Source organism: Rhinoderma darwinii, chromosome 13 (genome assembly GCF_050947455.1).
Source record: "Rhinoderma darwinii isolate aRhiDar2 chromosome 13, aRhiDar2.hap1, whole genome shotgun sequence".
In the NCBI taxonomy this organism is placed as follows: Eukaryota; Metazoa; Chordata; class Amphibia; order Anura; family Rhinodermatidae; genus Rhinoderma; species Rhinoderma darwinii.
Window position 1 is genome coordinate 22,303,488 of NC_134699.1, and position 25,605 is coordinate 22,329,092.

Here is a 25,605-nt window from a genome sequence, read left to right on the forward strand (position 1 = left end):
TTTACTTGAATGCAATTTTCCATAGAGGTAAACAATCCGAAACTTTGCTTTTGACTGAGGTTTCTTACAAGTAGCAGTCAACCTCACCCTCTCCCCTGCTACCCGAAAACGACTCTTATAGTCCTTCACCAGCCTCCAGTCTAGTCTTTTGGTCAACAAGGGATAGTTATGGGGAGCTGTAAGCACCCACTTATGCTGGGATATGGTGACATATACCAACACTAGGAAGGGGGCATATTCATACTGGTGCCACATGGAAGGATACAGACTCTCAGCTCAGCAGCCCTCACATCCCTGCAATATTATCTTATTACATAACTGTAATATAACATAACCCTGTTACATAATATCACATAGTTGTGCCTTCAGCCTCAAAACCCTGCCCTATTTTATTATATCACAGCACCCACATCCGCTTATGACATAGAGCAGAATATCAATTTGTGCAAAGTTCTGCTAGGGGCCCAGAGGGAGGCGCTCTATCATGAACACCTCACTCCTTAATAAATCACATGCATTGAGTCCACACACTATTCTTGCACAGTCGCCCTCTGCTGTCCGTGCTCTTGGGGGGCAACATTTTCTTTTGAACTTGGAATCTTTAAAGAGCAATTCCAATCAAGGTTGATCGCTGTAATCTGTATGTGTCTCTAATCAAGGAAATTTGACTTTCCTGAGATCAAGAGTGGCGAAGTTTGGGGAGAGCAGTGACTTTGGATTAAGATCACCTTCTCCTGCTGTCTCATTTCCTACCAATAGTGACTAGGAGAGGGGAATGTCACTCTCGACACCTCTCCTGTCACCGTCTGTGGACAAAAACGACAAGACATGCAGGATCCAGATATAAATAGCATATCCCGTGACACTGCTAAATAGCCTCAGTTACTGTGATTTATATCAGGGCACTATAGAGAATAACTAAGGTAATGTTAGATGGTAATTTCTATCATATATAAAGATCGCCCTATAATAATAGCGTTATTATGTTACAACGTTAACTATAATGATGTCAGGACAGGCCAATTAGTAGAATTATGCAGAATTGATGACTATTATACGATACGATGATAAATGATACGGACAATCTAAGAGCATATTGGCTGTAGGAAAACAAGGTAATGTATATAGACCTAGAGAGGATACAATATTAACAGTAATCCATCTGTTTCTTAACTATATGGGAAATCTAAGTGTATTCCCACTATAGATGTTCCCAAAGGGGTTGTCACCTAGCTTTCTCAGTCACCTGAATGGCAAATCTGCCTAGTTATACAACTATATTCTGTTGCATAACACGATCGATTTGTCATTCAGGGTGTCTGGAAAAGATGGATGACAACCCTTATGGGAGCTGCAATGGTTCTTTTTTTCTGTTGTCATTTTTGGATACTTGAGTCAACCCCAGAATCTACAAGGTGGAAAACTGAAACCCCAAAATAGTGTCATGTGCCATTTCTGTGGATCAGTCTTATTACATGACCCATGTAATAAGTCCTGTAAATAATCTTGTATTACAATATAATGTCTCTGGTTTAATTTGTTGGTATAACTTTAACAGTCACCATCCATCAGATGCCAGCAGTATACAGCAGTATACAGCAATGAATTGCATTACAAAGGTTTAAAGATTCCTATCAGAAGATTAAATAAAACAGCTCTTTAGTGCACATAAAAAAATGTGAAATAATTTTTTTAATATCTAACTTCTAGGCAGAGATATGATCACTTGACGTTACAGGCCCAAAGCCTGAGTCTGCACTACTGAGAGATCCTGATGACAAATTGTCCCCTTCTCCTGCAGTGTTGTCATACAACTGTGCCTGAAGTAGAAATTCGGAGCAGTAGACTTTTCATAGTGAGGCCCACTAAAAACATTGATGATCCATAGATATCCAATATGTGTCATACAAGTCCCAGACATTCTGTAGTAGAGACTGTTAGTAAGCCATTGTTGGCTAGAGGTTTGAATGTGGCCCTTTGCCACAAAGCATCATGGTCCCAAATTGAAAACACAAGATAAAAGTATATTTAGAAAGTAAACACAAAGTTCGTGCATAATAATAGTAATAATAATAATAATAATAATAATAATAATAATAATAAAAAAACAAAACTATTCTGCAGTGTCTTCCAGTTCTCTGACTGCAGGCAGCAATACGACAATAGAGATTTTCATTCTGGTTTCCATGACTACATCAAGGGACATGTATATATCTATGAAAATATATGTATATTAACTTTTGTCCAGTAACTCTATAACTTTTGTCCAAAAACAAAGGGCATTGGATATTTGACTTGTCAGAGCTGATAAGGAGAATAATGGTCTTGGCTCTGTCCAGTGTTACTTTTTCTTGATATCTACAGAATGTATATAAACACTTATAGTAGCGATATGTACACAAGTGCTGGGACGTAACCATGACAACCAGAATGGAAGCCTCCATTGTTTACAGCGCCGGCTGCATTGAGATAACTGAAAGTGCAGTAGAAAAAGGGTTTATATTACAACGTCACTTCTTGTATTTCCTAAATAATTGTAATTATTACAAGAAAAAATAATGGATAAAGCATTTAACAATCTGTAGTAGAGCACCATGAAAAACTGAGAATATAGAATATACACCATATAGGTAAACAGCAGCACAGTAACCAGGTCTATTGTTCATTATTTGGCAGCTGTATCCTTCAGGAGGACAGTTAAGGGCAGGTATTCTGAAGTATGACTGGGGGGGGGGGGGTGTCTATACAGCGCTTCAGTATATGGCTCATCATGCTGTCATACACACAATCTGTAGCCATGTAGATTTTGGTGAGATGAAAGATAGTGACATCCCCAAGTCATAAATTTATTCAAACTCATCTATCTCATACATATCCATCTAATCTATCGCTCTCTCTCTCTATATCTATATATCACTCATACTTATCTATCTCATACATATCTATCACTCATACATATCCATCTCAATCTCATACATACATAGCAAGGCCCCATGCATATGACCATAACCATGCCCGTAATCAGGGTCCGTGATTAAGGGCACGGCCGACCACGTACGGTCGCGGACAGTCATCCGCATTTGCGGGCTGTGCTCCCATTATAAAGAATGGGAGCACGGGCCGTGGAAAAAAAAAAATAGGACATGTCCTATTTTTTACAGAAGCTTTCTACGGGCCGGACACCTTCCCGTAAATATACTGGAAGGTGCCCGTCGGCCATAGAAATAAATGGGTCCATTATTACGGTCCGTATTTGCGAACAGTAATTACGGATAAAATCTACGGTTGTGTGCATGGGGCCTTACATAGTTACATAGTTGATAAGGTTGAAAAAAGACACAGGTCCATCAAGTCCAACCTATAATACTACCGTGTTAATCCAGAGGAAGGCAAAACCCCCATCAGGTTGATGCCAATTGGCTCATTAGGGAAAAAATTCCTCCCCGACTCCAAATATGTCAGTCAGAATGAATCCCTGGATAAACGTCCCATCTCCAGCATCTAGAACTCATAACTTGTAGTATTATATTTTTCAAGAAAGGCATGAAGGCCCTTCTTGAACATGTTCAAAGAATCAATCATCACAACATCCTGCAGCAGAGAGTTCCAGAGTCTCACTGCTCTTACAGTAAAGAATCCCCGTCTGTGATGATGGTGAAACCTATTCTCCTCTAGACTTAGAGGATGCCCCCTTGTCATTGTTACAGGCCTAGTTGTAAAAAGATCATTATAAAGATCTCTGTACTGTCCAGTTATATGTTTGTACATTATAATTAGATCGCCAATAAGTCGTCTTTTTTCTAAACCTAAGTTTGATAACCATTCTTGGTACTGCAATCTGCCCATTCCCTTAATTACCTTGGCTGCCCTTCTTTCCACCTGTTCTAGTTCAGCCATGTCCTACTTATACTCAGGTGCCCAAAATTGTACATAATATTCCATATGCGAGTAGTGATTTGTATAGAGGCAAAACTGTCATGAGCATATATGCCACTTTTGATGCATCTCATGATTTCATTTGGCTTGGCAGCAGCTGCCTGGCACTGGTTACTAAAGGTAAACGAACTATCCACCAATATACCCAAAACTTTTTCAGTACCAGTTTTACCCAGTGTTTTACCATGTAATGCATAATAGTAAGTGCATAATCTTACATTTGTCCACATTAAACTTAATCTAATCTATCTTATTTATCCTATCTATCTATCTATCTATCTATCTATCTATCTATCTATCTATCTATCTATCTATCTATCTATCTATCTATCTATCTATCTATCTATCTATCTATCTATCTATCTATCATATCTATCCATCCATTTATCCAATTCAAATTATATGGCTATAAGTAATATATATCAGATAAGTAATATATATCAGATGAGTCCAGGAACATTATTTGAGGTCCCCTGATGGCGGCTGTGAATAGGTTTATGAGTACGTGGTGCATTATGTTGTGTGGCATATATCGATCTGGAAATGCATGCTATAAAAACAACCCCTTCCTCTCCTCTGTGGCATATTAATTTTGGAACCCTAACTATTTTCCCATTCCCCTTTTTCTTGGGTTTTGTATCCCTGTACGGGCCTCCCCCTCTTCTCAGACACTATAGTGTTAGCAAACAAGGAGAGAGGAACCATTACAACGGTCATGTTGTAGGAGTGCGAGTAATGGGGAGTATTGTGACATGAACTATCATAACGAGATAGGGCAGATCTTTTATTTATCTTACTGGTCTAAGACTATATAGTTTTGATACTTATCCGAGTGTGTCACACTGGATGTGGGGAGGTCATTAGGTCTGGAGCAGCACTTTGGCGTATTTGTCCCCCTTGCTGTACATTTAAAGGGGTTGTCCACTACTGGACAACTGATGACCTATCCATCGGATAGGTCATCAGTACATGATCTGTGGGGCCCGACGTACATGCCGGAAACAGTTGACTCCGGCCACTGAATAGCGTCCAAGCTGCAGTACTATTCAATTTATAAGAGCAAAGCTGCAGTTCTGCAGCACAGCCACTATGCCATGTACGGAGCCAACTGCTTCCGGCTCCGTACATCACATAATGGGCTGTAACATCCGGTGCCCGGCGACAGCCTGGAGCAGCTTAACGTTGCGGGGTCCGGGTGTCGGACCTGCACCGATGATATACTGATGACCTATCCGGTAGATAGGTCATCAGTTGTTCAGTAGTGGCTAACCCCTTTAAGATAAATATATCTGTGGAAAATACATTGCAGGTTGTAATCATGCACACAGGCTTATTATGGCTCCGCACCACCTCTGGGTTGCACAGAGGTGTAATAAAGCACCCATAAAAGTGAATAGTGCCTTACTGAACCTCCATATGTCTCTGATTTTGGCATAAAAAAATGGTAGCGTGCTCCATCAGATGATATATTACAGAGCTATTCTTCCCTAGAAGCATTGCATCCAGGAGAAAATACTACCGACATACTGCGCTGAATAAAAAACCATACAGTGACACAGAGTCCCTGCTGCTCCATAGTACGGCCTCCTGCACTCAGCTCTGCTGTAATATCTCAGCAAATGCAGTCATTGACACAACCATGTTATGAACTGAAATAAGCGAAAGCAAAGTTACTTGTGTTCAATAAATAAAAAGCTCCATTAGCAGAAAGGTTTGTTACAGCCGACCAGACAAGAATTTTCTGAAAAGAGGGCAACTGCCAAGATTCATGCCTTGCAATTTTCCCCCTTCAATACTCATTTATTTAGTTTTGCTCCTCTCTCCAGTAACCCTTAATTAAAATAACAACGGCGCTTGGTAATTAACATACTAATTGCAGTCCGGATGCTCTTGTTATGGCAATCAGGGGTAGTCCTGCTAATGGCAGCTCCGAGCTGACCCAGCCAGCAGATGCAGCAAGTTCCTGATCCAGCCCAGCCAACCAACAACCTGCTAAATTAATTAAACCCACAATCTGAACAAAGTGTATTCCACGCTCGCAAATCTACCTAGAACAGGCACAATTTTAATCCCATCAATAATTTATTTTGTACAGTCTACTTACAGACAAATGCTTATTTTAATTTAGAGTGCTGGTTGCAGAAAATAAGGGGTTAATAGATTTCTCTCTATATGTTCAGTGAAGAAAGCTTTAAGCAAATTTCCCACTTTAATCTTTATGTCGTTTTACGTCCAGAAATCTACGATTTAATTTTTTAATATATCTTTATAGTGGTCAGATTCATATTTCTGATACAGTGCTACAAATTCCCTACATTGACAGATTAAAATTACCGCATTTTGGCGTCACTCAGCCGTAGCTTACTGCATAGAATGTTATTATTGAAATCAATGTACATACAGTATGCAGTAAGCTCCTAAGCTCCCCCTAGTGGTGGTTGCAGGCAGCCAGAATTTTACTATTTAGCAAAACATCTATTAAGAGGGGCCCTCTATATCAGAAAAACAGAGCTCCAACCGCTATTAAAATCATTAAGAAATGAATCAGCACAAGGATGAACATTCACTCTTAGCCAGCACTGGAGAATATACTACATTGGACAAATCGGGGCTCCATTCATGGGTTCAATCGGAGCTTTCCGTCAGGGGAACCCATGAACGGAAACCAAACACCATAGGTTTCCGTTTGCATCACCATTAATTTCAATGGTGACGGATCCATTGCAAATGGTTTCCGTTTGTCACCGTTGCGTAAGGTTTCCATTGTTTTGACGGAATCTATAGCGTAGTCGACTACGGTATTGATTCCGTCAAAACAACCTATAGTTTCTGTTTTAGTTTGGATTCCGTTCATGGGTTCCCCTGATGGAAAGCTCTGACGGAACCCATGAACGGAGTCCCAACTTAGATGTGAACGAAGCCCCAGTGAGATTAAACATCTGTTTTGTTACTAGAACATCTAGTGCATAAGATATGTGCAGGTCATCAGCCCTCTCTATCCATCTAACCTGCTCAATACAAGTTAATAATGGCAGTGAACTCTATCTGCATTACAATATGTGATAGATTCTTCTCCAATAATCAATACAATTAGTCAAGATATGGTTTTAGAGCTGGAATCATTTGCATCCGATCCTCTTACTCAGGATTGACAAATATCTTAAAGAGGATGTTCAGTCTTATATAAGTAAGAATGTCCATCTTTATATATCACTTTTTTAAATCTATTGGTTGAAAATCCTGCACGGATTAATTTCTTAATATATCTTTATAGCGGTGCGATCTCCATTTTTCTGCTACAGAGCTCCAAATCCCACGTAGAGATGTCGATTTCAAAGCCACTACTAGAGGGAGCTTAATGCATACTGTTATACATTAAGCTCAATACTAACACAGTATTCAATAAGCTCTTAAGCTCCCCCTAGTGGTGGCTGTAGGCAGGTTTTTAAATCTATTTATAAGAAGGGGATTTGGAGCTCTGTATCAGAAAGATGTAGCTCTGGACATTTTCTAGATATATTACATAAATAATCAGCACAGAATTTTGGACTGTTGTTAAAAGGTGGAGATTCACTTTAAAGGGGTTGTCCACAACTCAAAAAGGAAGGCTCCTTGACGATCATGGGAAATGTATTACTACATGGCGCCAATACCAATGAGTTGTGCCAAGTCTTCTAGATCTGCAGCTGCTCTTTCCAGCAGCTCTCTGATCTGGCTAATATAGGGAGGTCCTAAGCAGGAGACCCCCCTAATACATCTATACACCTTAATAAGAAAAATAGACAGGGGCTGCCCAGTTCGGACACAGCTTTATCGGGTAATGGATTTTATTTTCATCATTTATTCTGTATCACTGTACATTCTGTAAAACTTTTAAAAAACATATTTGAAGTAATTCAAATGCAATGTTCCTTTATGACTCAGCTGATGAATGCTTCCTACCCATAGACAGCTAGAACCAGTGTGTCCTGCGGTGATATGTGTAACAGGCTTTATATTATAGTATTCACATGACATATCACGATATTTACGATGAATACTAATGACTTGACCATGTAGCCCTGTAGCTGTAGATGAGGGCTGAATTATTCCAATGGAGAGCATAGGTCACACAAGATGTACTTTAAATGAAGTGCCTGTCTATGACCTCACTCTCAATCTGGAGGCTTCTGTGATCATACGTACCTGAGACTGCAGCTAGTGATCTATATCGACCTTGATTATCCTGCACACACACATAAACACTCACATAAGTACCATTTTACCAGATGCATTTATGTGGAAGTGACCTACATTTTTTTTCCTATACAGAATGTCACTTCTGTGCACAATTACCCAGACGTCGGTGGCATTAATACAACTGGGAACAGAATATGTAGTATAATGTTATATTTATTGCCACTTGATTGCACAAATTCAGTACCAAGATGGCATAAAGAAATGACATTAAAGTGCATCTGTCACCATTTAGGAGTTTTAATCAATGTCTCTTGGGAGTATTTCATAAAAAGCTAACTCCACGCAAAGGCTCCAGATGCCAGTGACTACAGTTATCCCCATATTCCCCTCCACTAATATCACACTCACAGGGGTATAGGAAGCTGAGCTATGGGGAGGTGTTTGTTGGGGTCCTCACTCTATAGAGATGCTTTAAATGTAAAAGGAGCAGTGTGGTCACCAATGTTTTTTTTTATCTGACTAAGAAAATACTACTTTTTTGTTAGTCAGGAGGAAAAAAATCATTGGTGACCATCGAGTGAGCTGGCTCTATACAGTGTTAGGGCCCAGCCATACAGCTCCCCATACCTCAGCTTCCTGGGGTTGCAACAAAGGGAGTGGAATATTAGGTCTTTCAAGTTTTTAGTGTCCCATTGCTCAATTTTCCAGTAGAATTTAAATGGCAAACAAGTCTGAGGTTTGTATCTGTGAAAAATTCTATAGGGTGGAGCTTGTGGACCTGGTTTTGACCAATCACATACGCTGTTGCTCATCAGTAATTATGAGGTCATTTTAATAAGCCAATCATCTGTCTGCAAAGATTAAACAAGGTGGAACCCTATGGAGCCATTTTCTTTAGGAAACTGAGATGATATTGAGAAGGGCAAAGCGTGTGCGTGTCGCCTGTTTGGTGGCACATTGAGCCTGTATTATGGACCTGTAGGAATTGCACTCCATGTGCCGCTGCATGATTCTTCTATACGGCACTGTGTTCTCCCCGATGGTTCCATATTACGCATCCCTACAATAGATCTGTGTGCATAAGCCGTGTCCTCAATTGGTTGGGTCAGATGAAGTTACTAGTCCCAACACAGGGACCAAGGGCAGTCTCAGCCCACCCCCCTTTCCTTATAGGATCAATACATATTACTGCTTCCATAAGGACCCCATGCAGTCCTTTTTACCTTCCCTAACGCTACGCTAATTTGACACCGAATGATGCAATATTCCACATACAGCCTCACTAATAATGATAGCTCCTTTCTCTAGAGTAGTATATCTGCACCAGCAATAAGACGGAGTTCACACACAGTGTTTTGATGCATTTTGTGAGTTTTTCGTGGCGCTTTAATGATGTATTTTAATGCAGCCAGATGTTACATTAAAGTCTATAGTAAAATATCAAATGCACTGCACACAATTGCGTTTTGGTTTGTGGCATTTTTGAGGCAATTTTGTGGTCAGCGGCATTTTAAGTATGGTGCTTTGTTTTTCAGGTGTTTTTCCCACAGGCTTCTCTATAGGACTTCAAAAACACCAGGAAAAAAAAGCATGTGCAAAATGATACCAAATGAAAAACGCCTTTATTTTAATAACGCTAGCCTTTTTTTATGAAGTTTAAAATTTTCAGAAAAATGTTAATGTGCGAATGAGGCCTAAAGTGTGACACATGTACCGGGCACTTTCTCTAAAATTTCTCATCTAAGCGGAAATGTGGCCGGTGGATTCTGATGCCTGGGGAAGTAAATAATGTTCCAAAATGCCAGTCTAAAAACATACCTCAATTTTCTGAACTACATCTCCCATCATGGTCAGCCTATGCAAATAAGATCAATCCTTGACTTTGTAAACATAATGGGAGATGTAGTTTTGCAGTGTCTGCAGTGGTGGTCCCGGCATTTATACTGTGTTAGGCTACATTCAGATTAGCGTGTAAGATTTGCGCACGTAAAAAACGCTGTGTTTTTCGCACATTACAGTGCTTTGCGTGTGGCCTGCGTTTTTCACGCCAGTGCGAGCACTTCATTTTCTACAATTTTTGATTTCCCTGCTTTTCAATGTATTTGATGCATGAAACACAGACAGCACACAAATTTCAATAGGCGACTAGGTGCGTGACAACGCACCAATATAGGACATGCAGCGAGTTTCACGCATCGCACACTCGCTGCGTGAAAAACATCGCATGAGAGAATGGCCCCATTGAATTTCATGGGTCCGCGTGCTGTGAGTGATTTCAACGCACAGCACATGGACGAGTATTACGCTCGTCTGAATGAGCCCTAATACTTGACTCGTGACTTCTGTTGCTCGCGCAAAACTCCCCACACCCTGAATCACAGGACACGAGCATTATACTGGCAAATAAGTCAAGGGTTGTTGCTTGAGATGGACAGTTGCCTTGCACGTCCTTGGATGTCTCCATCTCCTTTATAGATAGTTCCATTCCCTCTTCTGGAACATTTTTTTTTCCTTTCCACCTTTCTATTCTCCTTCCCCTCCATACTCCCATCCAGCATCTACTGTCTTCTCTCTTTATCCACCTCTCTCTCTCCCTCCCTCCTTCCTTCTTTCACATCAGGCGGAGTTTCCAATCCCCAGCTGAGAGACCTCATTCTCGTGCAGGAAAACACACAGAGAGCTTGTTAGGAAGAGGTGAGGATGGGCCACAGCTGAGATATGTGTGACTTCCCTTCACCGCTCTAATAATCCCAGCAGGACCAGGGAATAACAGGCGCGCTTCTCTCCTCGTACCATCTCCATGACTATGCCTGACGGAGGTTCCTGTATCATCACAGCAACTTTCTGTCTGTTGAAGGCTTGTAGATTACAAGAAGCCTGTTGCTTATGAATGAATGAATCTAGTGTCTAGGTGACCTGTTCTGTGGACCCTCCGCTGAATACAACCACCAGACCCTGTCCTAACATATCAAAGAGGGGTCAGATCCACCAGAGGAGATGCAGGTAATGCTTGTTTTCCTAAATATTAATATACTAAGAAATTAATTGCATAGCCGGGGTTACTCTTGGTATATTGGAATTAAAAAGATATGAATTATTGTCATGGGCAATTCTCATCGTTCATATAATACATCTACTTGCTCTGCTGAACACTTGATGGGCTCTCCCTAGAAGTGCTCCTGCAAGAGGAAACTCCCTTCGGGATTGCTCCAGTGCTTCTAAGATGTGACTTGTCTTTAAGAGGTTAAAAGGAGTCCCAGTACCGTAATTGCATGAGATAATAATTCTTCGCCTTTGTCGTAACACAAACTATTTTCCCAACAAGTCAGGGTGTGCCCTTCAAGCCTGCAACCTTAGTCAGATCGCCTAGCCTTTCTAGAAGAGATACAAGAACATTAAGGAGGCTTCCTCCTGCTGATGTATAATTTAATAGTATGTAGTACTGGCTTAGTCTTTTAAAGGGATAAAAGGGTTAATTCCGCCAGCTAGTCAGAAAAACATTAAAGCATCCATTGCACCACTAAATATCCAATTATGCATTAATGAATCCATCAACCTGTCATTGGTTCCTGACTATTACAAATCACAGTGATGAACCACGGCATGAGGATATTCCCTTGTGTAATAGGAAAAAAAAATTCAGTACCATCAAGTTAATACTTTGGAACAGTTATTCCTCCAAAAACTGTTTGCTAAAACCAATGATTTGCACAATTTGTCCTCAGAGACCTGAATATAAACACCCCCCTAGCAGGTTTATAAAATTCCACCCAAAAATGAAATAATTCCAATACTATCTTCTTGTGACTGTCAATAGAAAAATCATTGTGCGAGCATGTGTATTTTACCAGTTTATATAGCTCTGGCGTATTCTGCAGCGCCATACACATAACGTAGTCACTGAAATATACTTCCTCAGACACCACGCTAGGGTCCATTTCACCTATGTATATGTTTTGGGACTGAAGTTTGAGAGCCCTCTCAAGTGTCTGTAGGATATACAATCTTCATGCTGATGTGGCCCCGGTTAGAATCGAGCCCATGATTCTAGTGTTATAAGGTAACAATGCTAAACCCTAACTGGTGGTCATGTTGTATGAGATGCCACTGCTTGACATATTTCTTCCCGGATACTAAGTTTAGAAAGACAGACGCACAGGCCCCCAGCACTCATCTTTTTACTGCATCTACCAAATTGTACGGCCCCCATCTGACATTGATACGATATGTTATCTTAGAGCATCACATGCCATCTGATTTATTCCACGTGTTGAATTTATTATTATAGAATATCTAAATTGTAAAGGTTCCCTGCAACTGCTGGTAAATTCTGCCTAATTTTCATACCCTTTAGCAAATTGAATTAGAATTATGCTTCATTGGCTGTTGCACATACAGCCGCACAATGCTACCCATATAACAGCAGGTAGTGTTGTCATGCGGCACAGTATCCAACCTGTTGATTTGGGTTGTCCCAGCTACGATCTTGCAGTCAAGCTGCAATCACCAAGATGATCTCCATATTAATATGATATTTAAACCATATATGAATCGGTCACTTCTTCCCACAAAATCAACACACTCCTCTACCGTTGTTGTACACATTCTAATCCTGATCAAGCTACACCATATTCAAACCACTCCTGCTTCGTAGTAAGACACATTTATACAAACAGGAGTTGAAGCCTAAAGTTGGCCATTAACAAAATGTGAGGATCTGCCAACAATTTAATTTGTATTGGGCAATCAAGGATCGAGCATGTTGGATTTCATTGTGTCCGATCCTTTCCAGGCCCCAGGAGGGGTCTTTGCCAGCGGCATATCCTTCTTTATGGCATGTCTATGGGGAAGTCAGGGGAGATAGCGGATGAATGGACTTGCATTTGGCCTACAGCTATCTTACGTTTGCCCAACTTTAGGCCTCGTTCACTGGGTGCATGTGCCTTTTTGTTTGTTTTTTTTTTGCCAAATTTAGGAATGGGGTCTTTCCTTAAAATGCTATACCCTCCAACATGACAGACATACCACACTATTAATGTTTGTTTCTAGAACTGCCAATGAATTTTTCTTTTGTAATTACAGTAACTGTGACAGATTGATTAATTGATGAGAAAAGGTCATTTCCAACAGAACGTAAATAATTTAATTTAGAGTTCTGGAATAGGAAGCCATAACAACCCATTGGCACCCAGTGATTGTGTCGCGAGAAGGGGGCGATGGGCTGACAGAGGGAGTCGTCCCCCCCTCTGTAAACCAGTAAGATGCCACAGTCAGTATTGAACGCGGCATCTAAGGAGTTAACTCAGATCCAGGTGGTTTATCTTCGATCCCGTTTGTTAGGCTTCATTCAGACGAACGTTGTATACGTCCGTGTGCTGTGCGTGGAAACAACGGACAGCACACGGACCTATGCAACTCAATGGGGATATTCAGACATGCAGAATTTTTCACACAGCGTATTTCTTTCCGTTGCGTGAAACTCACTGCATGTCTTATTTTGGTGCGTTTTTGCGGATCACGCACCCTTTGAAGTCAATATGTGCGTGAAAATCACGGACAGCACATGGACGTCTTCAGTTGCTAAAGAAATGCAGAGAAAAAAAAAAAAAAAATGTGTACCAACACTGACATAAAAAACGAATGCCAAACACTGATGGCACGTGGAACTATATTGCAGAGAAAACGGTACTTTTTATGTGAACCCAAAACGGACACGTTCGTATGAATCTCGCCTTAGAGTGCGGTGTCGGATGTGTCCGGCCATCACTGATGTCAATTTACGTCATTTTGCAGGATGTTACCAGTTCTCATGACACAAATGTACATCATAGGGTGGGAAGGGGTTAATATGAATATAGTATCAGTTCCTCTCACCTTATTACTCTTCCTTAAAGGAATTGTCTGACAGTCCATTTTTCGTTATTTAGAAACGATGCCACACTTGTCCAAGAGTTGTGTCTGGTAAATTACAGCCCCATTTAAGTAAAAACTGATGAGTTGCAATACCAGACACATCCTATGCACAAAAGTGACGCTGTTTCTAGAAAAAAAACACAGTTTTATCTCATCTCAGACAAGTGGAGCTCTACCTTAGGAAACCATTTTCCTTTTTTTCTAGGAGTTGTTAAATTATGAGAGTTTATAATGGGATTTCTTTACTGCAAATGTTGTGAACTCACAGAACTATGCACGTATGTATGTAAATACAGCACATACAGTACATGTAATGCTCAAACCTTATAATAATGTAATAATGCGTCATCAGCTGACATGGGGAAGAGCCGTAAACTGACGTTTTTCAGGCCGTAAACAGGCGAAAAATCGGAAGCAGAATGCCTCCAAACATCTGCCCATTGATTTCAATTGGAAAAATGGCGTTCTGTTCCGACGGGGAGTTTTTCTTCGCAGCTGTTTTGAAAAACGGCCGCGAAAGAGAAGTGCATTTCACTTGAGCAGTTTTTGGAGCCGTTTTTTATTGACTCGATAGAAAAACAGCTCCAAAAACGGCCGTAAAAAAAACGCTGCGAAAAATGCGAGTTTGCTTAAAAAACATCTGAAAATCAGCTCCGTATTTTCATACGTTTTTTAGTAAGTGTGTGAACATACCATTATAGAACTGTCAACCTGCTCCCTCTTCTCACTCATTGCCAATTCTTTTAGAGAGATGACGTCATTTGAGATGGGCCAGTTGTCAGGGAACCGCCTGCCTAACAATTTCCCTTCTGTGATGACCCTCATGCCCTTTGTATTTGCTACACAGAACATCTAGCGACATGTAGCCCGGTCTATTTTTTTCATTGCCTTTTAACCAATGTTGTAAACTTTGCCATAATGCAACTTTTAATGCCTTAAGCCCGGTCTTTCCATTAGCCACACCTTTTTAGTAGGTTTCTAATGCTGGTGCTTCAAAGGGGATGTGCGGGATTAGAAACACATGGCTGCTTTACCCAGAAACAGCACCACACCTGTCCACAGGTTGTGTCTGGTATTGCAACTCAGCCCCATTTCAATGGAGCTAAGCTGCAATACCAGACACAACCAATGGAAAATTGTGGCTCTGTTTCTGGAAGAAAGTAGCCATTTTTTTCTTATTCTGAAAATCCCCTATAATTTCACTTTTAATAGACATCCATGTAATCTGTCCTAATAATTTGGTCTTTTTGAGAAGATTGCTCAGATAGTCTTAAAGGGAAACTCGCATATTCAACAACAGTCTACAGTTATAATCTACATAAAAAGTTGAGTAGCTATGTAAATACTTTTCTGTAATTGTCTTGTACGGATTTTGAGCCTTATGATGTTTTCTTCTCCATTCACATCCAAAGTGATATAAAAAAAACATTCTACTGCTTCCTTCTTAGAATCTTTATGCAGTTTATCTGCCCTCTGCAGGCAGTCATGTGAATTTACATCATACAGTCATTGTGACTGTCATCTGAGCTGCCACAATGCATTTTTTCGCTGGAAACAGGAATCAAGAATTTTTATTCAGCTTTCTGTTTTAGCAGATAAAACATCAGCAGTGCAATAGAAGTAAAGCAAGGTTGTTTTTTTACAGATATTAAATTTTATGTACGTTTAAACTGTAGTATAAAAATAGTGGACACTAATAGTGCCCCCTACGGGCTATAAAACTGTCAAAAAACCTGCAGTTGATAATGATGAGGACATGCTGTGTAGAGTAATTGGCAAATCAGCAGTTCTAATAAGTGTGAAGCGACTTGTTTTATTATGAGAGGATAGGGCTACAGACTTCTTGACCTACATATTGGGATTTAATATTAATACATATGATATATAAGTTCATGTTATGTTCCTTAATTTTGCAAATATTGATTAAGATACAAAATTGGGAATTGGGAATTTTTATTTTGGTCTTGTAGGTAAGAAACAAAATGAAGTATCTGTTTATTAAAGATTTCTCTCATGGCATAAGCTTGCTAGGGAATCAACTGTTCTGATCTTTGCATTACATGGGGAGATTATAATTTATTGGTGGCAGTGATGTGTCCTGTCCAATATAAGGGCTGAGTCGCATAAAAGGGGTTTTCTAGGATTAGAAAAACATGACCTCTTTCTTCCAAGAACATTGCCACACCAGTCTACAGGTTGTATATGGTATTGCAGTACAGCCTTGTTCACTTCAATGGTGCTTAGATTCAATAATAGAGACAACCTTTGGACAGGTGTAGTGCTGTTTTTAGAGAAAAACAGCCATGTTTTTCTAAACTTGTACAACCCCCTTAAACATTGATGACCTGTCCTTAGGATAGGCCATCAAAGTTTGATTGCAGGGGCCCGTCTCCTGGTCGATGGCTCCAGAGAGCACTGGCATCTGCTTCATTATACACACAGGTGTAGCAGCTTGTCCGACTGTGCCTGGTACTGCAGCTCAGTCCTAGTCACCATTCTGCTAGCCAGGGTTGGGTCCCCACAGTCTAACATTGATGGCCTATCCTATGAATTAGGCTACATTCAGACGAGCGTGTCCGATTTGCGAACGTAAAAAACGCAGCATTTTTCCTACATTTAATGTCCGTGTGAGTTGGCAACAGTGTGCTTTGCGTGTGGCTTGCGTTTTTCACATTCGTGCAAGTATTTCATTTTAAGTTTTATTTAATTCTCTGCTTTTATATGTAACTGATGCGTGAAACACGGACAGCACACGGATGTCGTCCGTGTGCTGTCCGTGGTATTCACGGATCCATATATACTTCAATGGACGCAAAAACGCACCAATATAGGACATGCAGTGAATTTCACGCAACGGACACTCGCTGCATGAAAACTCACTCACGTGCGAATAGCCCCATTGAAATGAATGAGTCCGTGTGCCGAGTTATTTCAACGCACAGCACACGGACGAGTATTCCGCTCGTGTGAATAACCCTTAAGTCAATGTTTAAGTTCTGGAAAACCCCTTTAAACCGAATTGTGACTGGTACACCTATATATATCCTGAGCATCACTTGAAAAGCAAGGCATAAAACTATTTTCACAAGTAAGACCACCTCTTGATTGTTGTGCCACGGACGCTGATTGGTAGTCTCTCTATATAACTTTTTCTTATGTACATGATGGCAGGTGGAAAGTTCCCTTACTTTTATATTAGTTTTATATATTTTCCCATTAGATATACCTTTAGAAGGAGTATATATCCTTCATTAACTTACTTATATGGACTTTTCCGGCGTCGTACCAGAAGTTGTCAATGTACTGTCGGAAATATGTGTATGGGCAAACCCTGCTCGCGCGGATTGACGGCACTTACGTGGGGGGTCCTGATGCATCATTGGACACTGCTTGTTCGGTTCAGTGTTTAAACCCCGTGTGGGACTAGCATACTCACCCTCCTGACGAATGTTGCGAAACGCGCGTCGAAGTGTCTCCTTGGGTGGACTTTTCCATCTGCCATCATGCCAGCAACAGGTAATTGATTTATCCTTGTATTGATCATATATACCCTTTGGTCTCTTTACACCAAGGATCTTATTCTAAACTATGAACCTAGTTTGATCAACTACTATTACGCATATTGTGACAACTATTTATGTGATTGGGACTGTGGTGGTCTTCACCTAAGGTTGTTTTTAATTATGTTTTTTAACTTTTTGCATATATTTGTACGGGGTAGTTCGTCCAAATGCATGGATTAAGGATTGTAATGTTTGGGTTATTTGGTCTGTATGGTATATGGATTTTTGGAGCGGATACATTTTTTGGTTTTACGTCTGAATTGTGACTGGTGTCTAGTGCTGACATTGAGATATTAGTATACATAATGTAAGATCCACAGCCGCGGACCGTCGTGTATCCTACCTGACGGCCGCGGACAAGTGGGTGCCGGACGACATCTCCCTCCTGAGAGACGCCGGCACTCACTTCCGCATCACTGCACTAGTTCCCATAGGGTGCGCGCTCGCACCCGGCCTTAAAGGGCCAGTGCACACATACGAGGAAAATCTGTAATTAGCCCATGATCACCCTGGACTATAGGGCCTCTGCCCTTTAATTCATTGCTTGAGCGTTGTTGTGTTTACCCATGTTAGTCTTAGCAAATGGTCCCTTAGTGTTATCCTGGTCCCGATGTTCCCGTGCCCTGCTACCTGTACCCTATATCCCGTGCTATATCTGTTCCTGTACCTTAACCTGTTGGAGTCATGTTGTGCCACTGGTCACGCCTGCTGATATACACGTCTGGTGTCTACAAGTTCATCTGTGCCGAGCCTCCATTACTGTCTGGACTATTAAAGGTACTCTTGTACTAGGACTGTTGTTTGGCCAGCTGCTACTCCGCTATGGCGGTGCGGTCCACTGGGTCCACATACCCACGGATCGTGACACATAATGACTTGTGATGTGCTGCTGATTCAGAACATACCTCAAGGTCTTCCAAAAACATACACCATATTGCATAAGCCTCGGCTATATCCTAATTTGTCATAAAACTGATTTTGTTGGAAAGGTGTAATACAAATCCAACCTCTGTATAATCATGTTTGCATTTTGCTGCTGGTGTCAAAACTACGTAGCTTCTGCTGTCCCTAGCCAAAAACGTGTCTAGTCAAATCAAGATAGAGAAACCTTCTTCTGCATATGTCTCGTCTGGATTTATGGCACGTAGAAGGAGAGAGATTGTATTATGTAATCGGAGAGAGTGAGAAGACAATATCCTCTTATCTGTATAGGAGAGATTAAAGAGGCTCTGTCACCAGATTTTGCAACCCCTATCTGCTATTGCAGCAGATAGGCGCTGCAATGTAGATTACAGTAACGTTTTTATTTTTAAAAAACGAGCATTTTTGGCCAAGTTATGACCATTTTCGTATTTATGCAAATGAGGCTTGCAAAAGTACAACTGGGCGTATTGAAAAGTAAAAGTACAACTGGGCGTGTATTATGTGCGTACATCGGGGCGTGTTTACTACTTTTACTAGCTGGGCGTTCTGACGAGAAGTATCATCCACTTCTCTTCAGAACGCCCAGCTTCTGGCAGTGCAGACACAGCCGTGTTCTCGAGAGATCACGCTGTGTCGTCACTCACAGGTCCTGCATCGTGTCAGACGAGCGAGGACACATCGGCACCAGAGGCTACAGATGATTCTGCAGCAGCATCGGCGTTTGCAGGTAAGTCGATGTAGCTACTTACCTGGAAATGCTGATGCTGCTGCAGAATCAACTGTAGCCTCTGGTGCCGACACGATGCAGGACCTGTGGGTGACGTCACAGATCTGCACTGCCAGAAGCTGGGCGTTGTGAAGAGAAGTGGATGATACTTCTCATCAGAATGCCCAGCTAGTAAAAGTAGTAAACACGCCCCGATGTACGCACATAATACACGCCCAGTTGTACCTTTACTTTTCAACACGCCCAGTTGTACTTTTGCAAGCCTCATTTGCATAAATACGAAAATGGTCATAACTTGGCCAAAAATGCTCGTTTTTTAAAAATAAAAACGTTAATGTAATCTACATTGCAGCGCCTATCTGCTGCAATAGCAGATAGGGGTTGCAAAATCTGGTGACAGAGCCTCTTTAAGTTCCCTCATGTTTGTATATCTGAAGAAGAATGGGACTCCAGTTGTCCATGTTTTCAGGGGAGTCAAGTAGTATCTGTGCTGATAGCATTGTACTTTGTGAAGGTGAGAGGTACAGGTCTACCTCAGGAGGTGTTTTGTGTAAATGGGGTGTAGTGGCTTGTGCTCTCGTCTCAGTGTATTAGGTGGAGGTGAGAGTGCATGTCCTGATAGCTGATGTTGGTGTATTAGGAGAAATGGAGAGATGGATAGTGTTATTGGAGTCTGGCTGGATATACATGTTCTTATGTCTATGTGTTAGCAGGAGATGAGTTTTGTATAGGAAGTGAAAGGTACATGTCCTGTTGGCAACGTGCTAGGAGATGATGAGATACCAGGAGAGAAGTCCATACTGATATATTTCTCGGCATTTAAACTTGTAAATACAATTATGAACTATCATACTTACTCTTGGTTTCTTTTCTTCTAGACAAAATGTAAATACTCACTGTTCCCGCAGTCCAGAGCCTCATCCTTATAATCCTACCCTCCTGAGTATGCTGCTGGCCGGCCATGCCTTTCTTGGACTGGTACCTTCGACGCTCACTGGCAACATGGCTGCTTCTACACAGTCTGGTCCTCATGTCTCTCTGCTTTCAACCAGCCACAACATTTCCCAAAGGTTGCCATTCCTCCCAGGAGGATGGGTACAAGACTCTGAGGTGCAGCAATGCCCAGCTCACAGAAGTGCCCAAAGACATTCCCAATGACACTAATCGCCTGTATTTAGACTTCAACCAGATAACCTACCTCCCTTCAGATGCTTTCCGCAACCTCCCAGTTCTTATGGATCTAGATCTTTCACACAATTCCTTGGGTCACTTGGATGTAACTACTCTCAGGAGTTTGAGCGATCACTTACTCTCACTAGACCTGTCTTCCAACAAGCTAGTGTCAGTCAACAAGGAGGTCTTTGCTAACTTAAAGGCCAGAACAAACCTTTCTGGAAACCCTTGGATGTGTGACTGTGATCTTCAGGAATTGATCCGAATGGTTGAATTGGACGCCAGTTCCTCCAACGGGATTGTCTGTGCTAGTTCTGTGTTAGAGGAACATGCTGGAAAACCCTTCCTGCAGGTAGTTAAAGATGTGGACCTTTGCAATGCCTATAAGAGGACCACAGATGTGGCCATGCTGGTTACAATGTTTGGATGGTTTGCCATGGTCATCTCATACTTGGTGTATTATGTACGCCAGAACCAGGAGGATGCCCGACGCCACCTTGAGTACCTCAAGTCCCTGCCAAGCAAGCAGAGACTCAACGAGGAGCCCTCTACATTAAGCACTGTGGTTTGACTTTTTAAGAGACCTTGGACAACTCAGTTATGGGTGGAAATTTTATTTTTACTATTTGCTCACCCTATGACTTAACATTTAAGCTGGAAAGTAATCTTAATGCTGCCATTTCATAATATTAAGAAACAAGATGTACTGTTCTCACATTTTCTAATACTTGTACAAAAAAAATATTCTGTTGATAGATATACACATAGACAAATGACCAAATTCAGTATAGACAGAATATACACAGTTAAAGAAAACAAACTACTTATTTGTGACACCACCTAATATTTAGGTGGACTTTTACCTTGGTTCATGGACCCCCAACTCCAAGACATCAATAGATAGAAAAAACATTTCTACATATCCAATTGCCCAATATTTAAGCAGCCTTAATATGGCATCCATGTCCATTAAAAAGTCTTCTCAAGAGGATCATAACAGCGATCACCAGAATTAACTCTCGCCAATATAAGTGGTCATCTTTTGAATGCAAAATCAAACATGCAATCATAAGGTCATTGAATAAATGGATCTAAACCAAGGCCATATAACTGAAGGCCATGTAGGACAGCTATCCTGCATATTGAGCAGATCTGGAGAGATCTTCCCATATAAGACAAGTCAGTTCTAATTTTGGCCACCCCATCGACAGTGGAATAAGGTGCTATCTGGTGTATGAAAATAAGAGTTTGGGTCAATAATTATATAATTGAGCTATTAAAGCTGTAAGTAAAAAATAAAAAAAATATCTATAAGCCTGGTATAGTCTGCAGAACCAAGTTAGTCCCGTAAAATGGAGCCTTCTGTATCTGGAATGGGTTGATTGGAGGTATATTTTTTAAAGGCACAAAAATAACCCCTCTGCTCTGAAGATACTTCTGGCTGTTCATTTGTATATGTAAAACATTTAGTCTTTTTTTAAATGAAAGGAAATAGGTCACACCTTTTGTCCAACATGACATCCTCCAGATTTCAAATGCGTTATATACTAGATTATGCTTTGTAAGTAAACCTCTGCCTGGGAGACAATGTCTTCTGTCAGTTCCTAACCCAATGACTCTCAATAATTCAGACTCCAACAATGAGAATTATATTAGCGAGCCTGAAGTATTCCCATAATGAATAATTGCAATTGGAAACTCTTGTATTTACAGTAGTTTCCCTTAAACACAGTGATATTCTATAACTAATATTGGTGAGAAAACCCTTTTAAAGGGATCCTGTCACGTGGTACGCGCTGTCCGATCTACAGGCAGCATGTTATAAAGCAGGAGGAGCTGAACAGATTGATATATAGCTTTGTGGGGAAAGATTTCGGACAAACCGTATTCTAATTGATATAAATCCCGGCTCCTTCTGCGTTTAATAGTCCAGTGGGCGGTCTCAATCATTGAGTGACATCCTTCCCTGTATGAGTGTGCATACAGAAATAGTTGTCAATCACTGAGTAGGACCGCCCACTGAACTCTTAATCCCAGAGTGAGCTGGGATTTATGTCAATAAAATACAGGTTATCCTAAATCTTTCCCCAAAAAGCTATATATCAATCTACTCGGTTCCTCCTGCTCTATAACATTCTGCCTTCATATCAGACTGAAGGTATCATGTCACAGGTTCCCTAATGTGTACCTGTCCTCAAAGTGCTTGATATAAGTACTCTGCTGCGTGCTCTGAGCCAATCAGATGTCTCCCCCCTCATATACTATTTCACTGAAACACTAAGTGAGAAGCTGCAGCTGCATCTCCCTCCTCCCTGCCTATTTGTCACTAGATGGATGTTTAGGGGGACTGATGAGGTTTGTGAACATTAAGACAGGGAAAGGGGACAGGCTACAGAAAGGTGAGGCTGATGCCACATTCCTCTTAAAATATTACAAAGCTTTATATATTATCATATACTTCTGATTTAGGCAAAGATTATAGCAATAGGTACGCTTAAACGTTTGTTATAAACTACATAATGAGTCAAAAGTCAAGAACCTAAATATATCTAAGATGCTATATTTCATACCATTATGTAGACTAGTGAGTGTAACTTTGGTTTAATGCTGCCCTAACTTTTTATTGATGCTGCCCTATATGTCCTTCTTGTATCTGTTCTGATATTTTAAAGCTTTGTTATCCCCAGATACCAATGACCTCCCAGAGTTAAATCGTCATCAGGCCTGTGTGATGTATGAAAAATCCTGTACTTCCTCCTAAATAGAGGTCTAAACCAGACAACTTCCACTTTACACCTAAAGGCTTGACACCATATAGAGCAATGATGTCTTTGCCATCCTCTTATTATACAGACAAGCTATATGTGTGCCTTCTATTCTTACATAAGAGAATGCCTAATAATGCCACAAACACAAAAAATCCTCAGTAACTCAAAACATTGACATTATTGATATATTTAGCTAGGTAATACACTCAGACACCAGGGGTCAACATTGCCGCTGACATTTACTTTTTTGTAAATAATTCCTTTTTCAAACCGATCAGATTTGATACCCTAAGCGAAACCAATAGATTTACATTCCATTTCCATAATATTTACATCAGAGGAGATGAACTGCACATTGTGGATGGAGATACAAAACCTAAGCCTATAACACTAAATGGAATGGAAATTTACTATAGTCACGGAACTTTCTTAGCCCTTTGTTTAAAGTATTTTGAACAAAAACTGCTATTTTGTTTTTTTACTGATCAAGGGAAAACTGATGTTGACCAAAAACTGTGAGACTGAAAATTAAGAAGACCGTTGTATTAGGGATACAAGAATGGCAGTGGCTGGTTGTAGAAGTCCCTATAGAATTCTATAAAGGTCCATCACTGATCCTGACCAGATAATCTAAAAGTAGATTGATAGACCTTCTATAGAAGCCCAGAAACGTTCATGTCCAGATAATTTAGAATTGGGAAACCAGTGAACATTGTATAGAAGGCCCCCGACCGTGACCTAATATTTGGGAATCAAGAGAACAATAAACCTTGTGTAGAAGCCCAGAATGATCCTTACCAGATTAGCTATACCCAGAAAGTCATTGGGCATTCTTTAGAGATCCAGATCTAACCAATGGATATTCAATAGATGCCCAGCACTTATCTTGGCCTGATAATATAGAATAAGGAGATATCTGGACATTCTATACTTACCCAGAACTTATCTTGGCCTGATAATATAGAATAAGGAGATATCTGGACATTCTAGTTACCCAGAACTTATCTTGGCCTGATAATATAGAATAAGGAGATATCTGGACATTCTAGTTACCCAGCACTTATCTTGGCCTGATAATATAGAATAAGGAGATATCTGTACATTCTATACTTACCCAGAACTTATCTTGATCAGGAAATCTAAAATCAGAATAATGGACGTTCTATAGAAACTGCACTGATCCTGATAGATTATGTCAAATCAGAATCATTGGACATTCTGTAGAAACCCAGCGCTGAGTGATCCCGATGAGATAAGTAATCCGATCACTGTACATTCTATAGAGAAGAAGCAATGTCTGGCCATGGTGAAATATAATGTACATTTATTGTGGTACTAGTTACCAGACCTCTTCGTGTGATGAGGTGCGGCCGTACTTCCTGTGTAGTTGTATGAAAAGAGATGATTCTGAAAGATTCTTGCCTTAATTATTAGATACTGTATCAATAAATATAGGTTTTTACTTAAAAATATTGTAAAGCTTTGTGTATTAATTTTAATATAAAAGACGAAACGTTCACTTTTATATGATTTCCCAGTGGTCTGATGTCCCATACATTAGACCGTATCTAATCTAAATACTAATGGAACATGTTTTGTTAAACAGTGTAATCTTAAGGCCCTATTACACGGGCCAATGATCGGGAAAACGATCGCTCATATAAACGCTCGTTCATCGGCTGATGTGCTCTTTTATGCAGAATTTAAAAAAATCATTGTCGTAATCGTTGTATACTCAGGGAGATGCGCTGCCGACATGATGAAGATGTATAGGAACGAGCGATCGTAGTAACAAGCGCTCATCCCGATACATATCCAATCATTGCTCCGTGTGATAGGAGTAAAGGAGCGCCGATCAACGAGCTGCCTCGTTGATCGGCACTCATTTACACAGCCCATATCAGGCCGTGTAATAGTGTAAAGCTAACCATACACATGAGGGCAATCAGCCAATAGTTACCCCCTCCCCCAATCTTCCCATATACATCCACACACAGCTTGGCCAAGTGTGAATGTTGTTTTTTTGTTTTTTTTTAATGGGACACTTACAGCAGTTGTTATTTCTAGGTAGAACAAGGAATTGGGCATATTGAAATCCAACATGCCCGTTCTTTGTTTTCCTCTGCAGTTGGGAGACAGTCTGTAAGCCCCTATACACATGACATTGTTGGTGGATGTAAACTAATGTATCTGGGCATTCATCTGGATCAGTGGTCACCAACTGTGGCTTTCAACTACTAAAAAAACTAAAACTCCCAGCATGTTATGACAGTCACAGAGTGTAAGCTCATGATAAGAGTAATAGTGTCAGAACTTCTGGAGAGCCACAGGTTGGAGATCACCGATTTTGATGACGGTGACTTGTTTAATAATCTTGAAGATGTTCACCACTCAGCTGAAGACCTTCTTCACTTCAATTGAG

General features: G+C 40.6%; 1 protein-coding gene across 2 annotated transcripts in view; it reads left to right on the top strand.

Annotated features, from left to right (window-relative positions):
- Positions 1–22,436, top strand: part of LRRC3C (leucine rich repeat containing 3C) — a 49,621-nt gene extending 27,185 nt beyond the window's left edge. Inside the window, exons 1-2 of one of the 2 annotated variants that reach the window (XM_075845685.1) lie at positions 10,785–11,118; positions 20,121–22,436. In XM_075845685.1, the coding sequence (XP_075701800.1) occupies positions 20,204–20,986 (783 nt within the window). In that variant the 5' untranslated portion in view covers positions 10,785–11,118; positions 20,121–20,203 and the 3' untranslated portion in view covers positions 20,987–22,436. Of the gene's footprint in view, positions 1–10,784; positions 11,119–20,120 lie in introns of those variants that run through there. The other variant, XM_075845686.1, reaches the window with a different exon arrangement.
- The last annotated feature ends 3,169 nt before the right edge of the window (positions 22,437–25,605 follow it).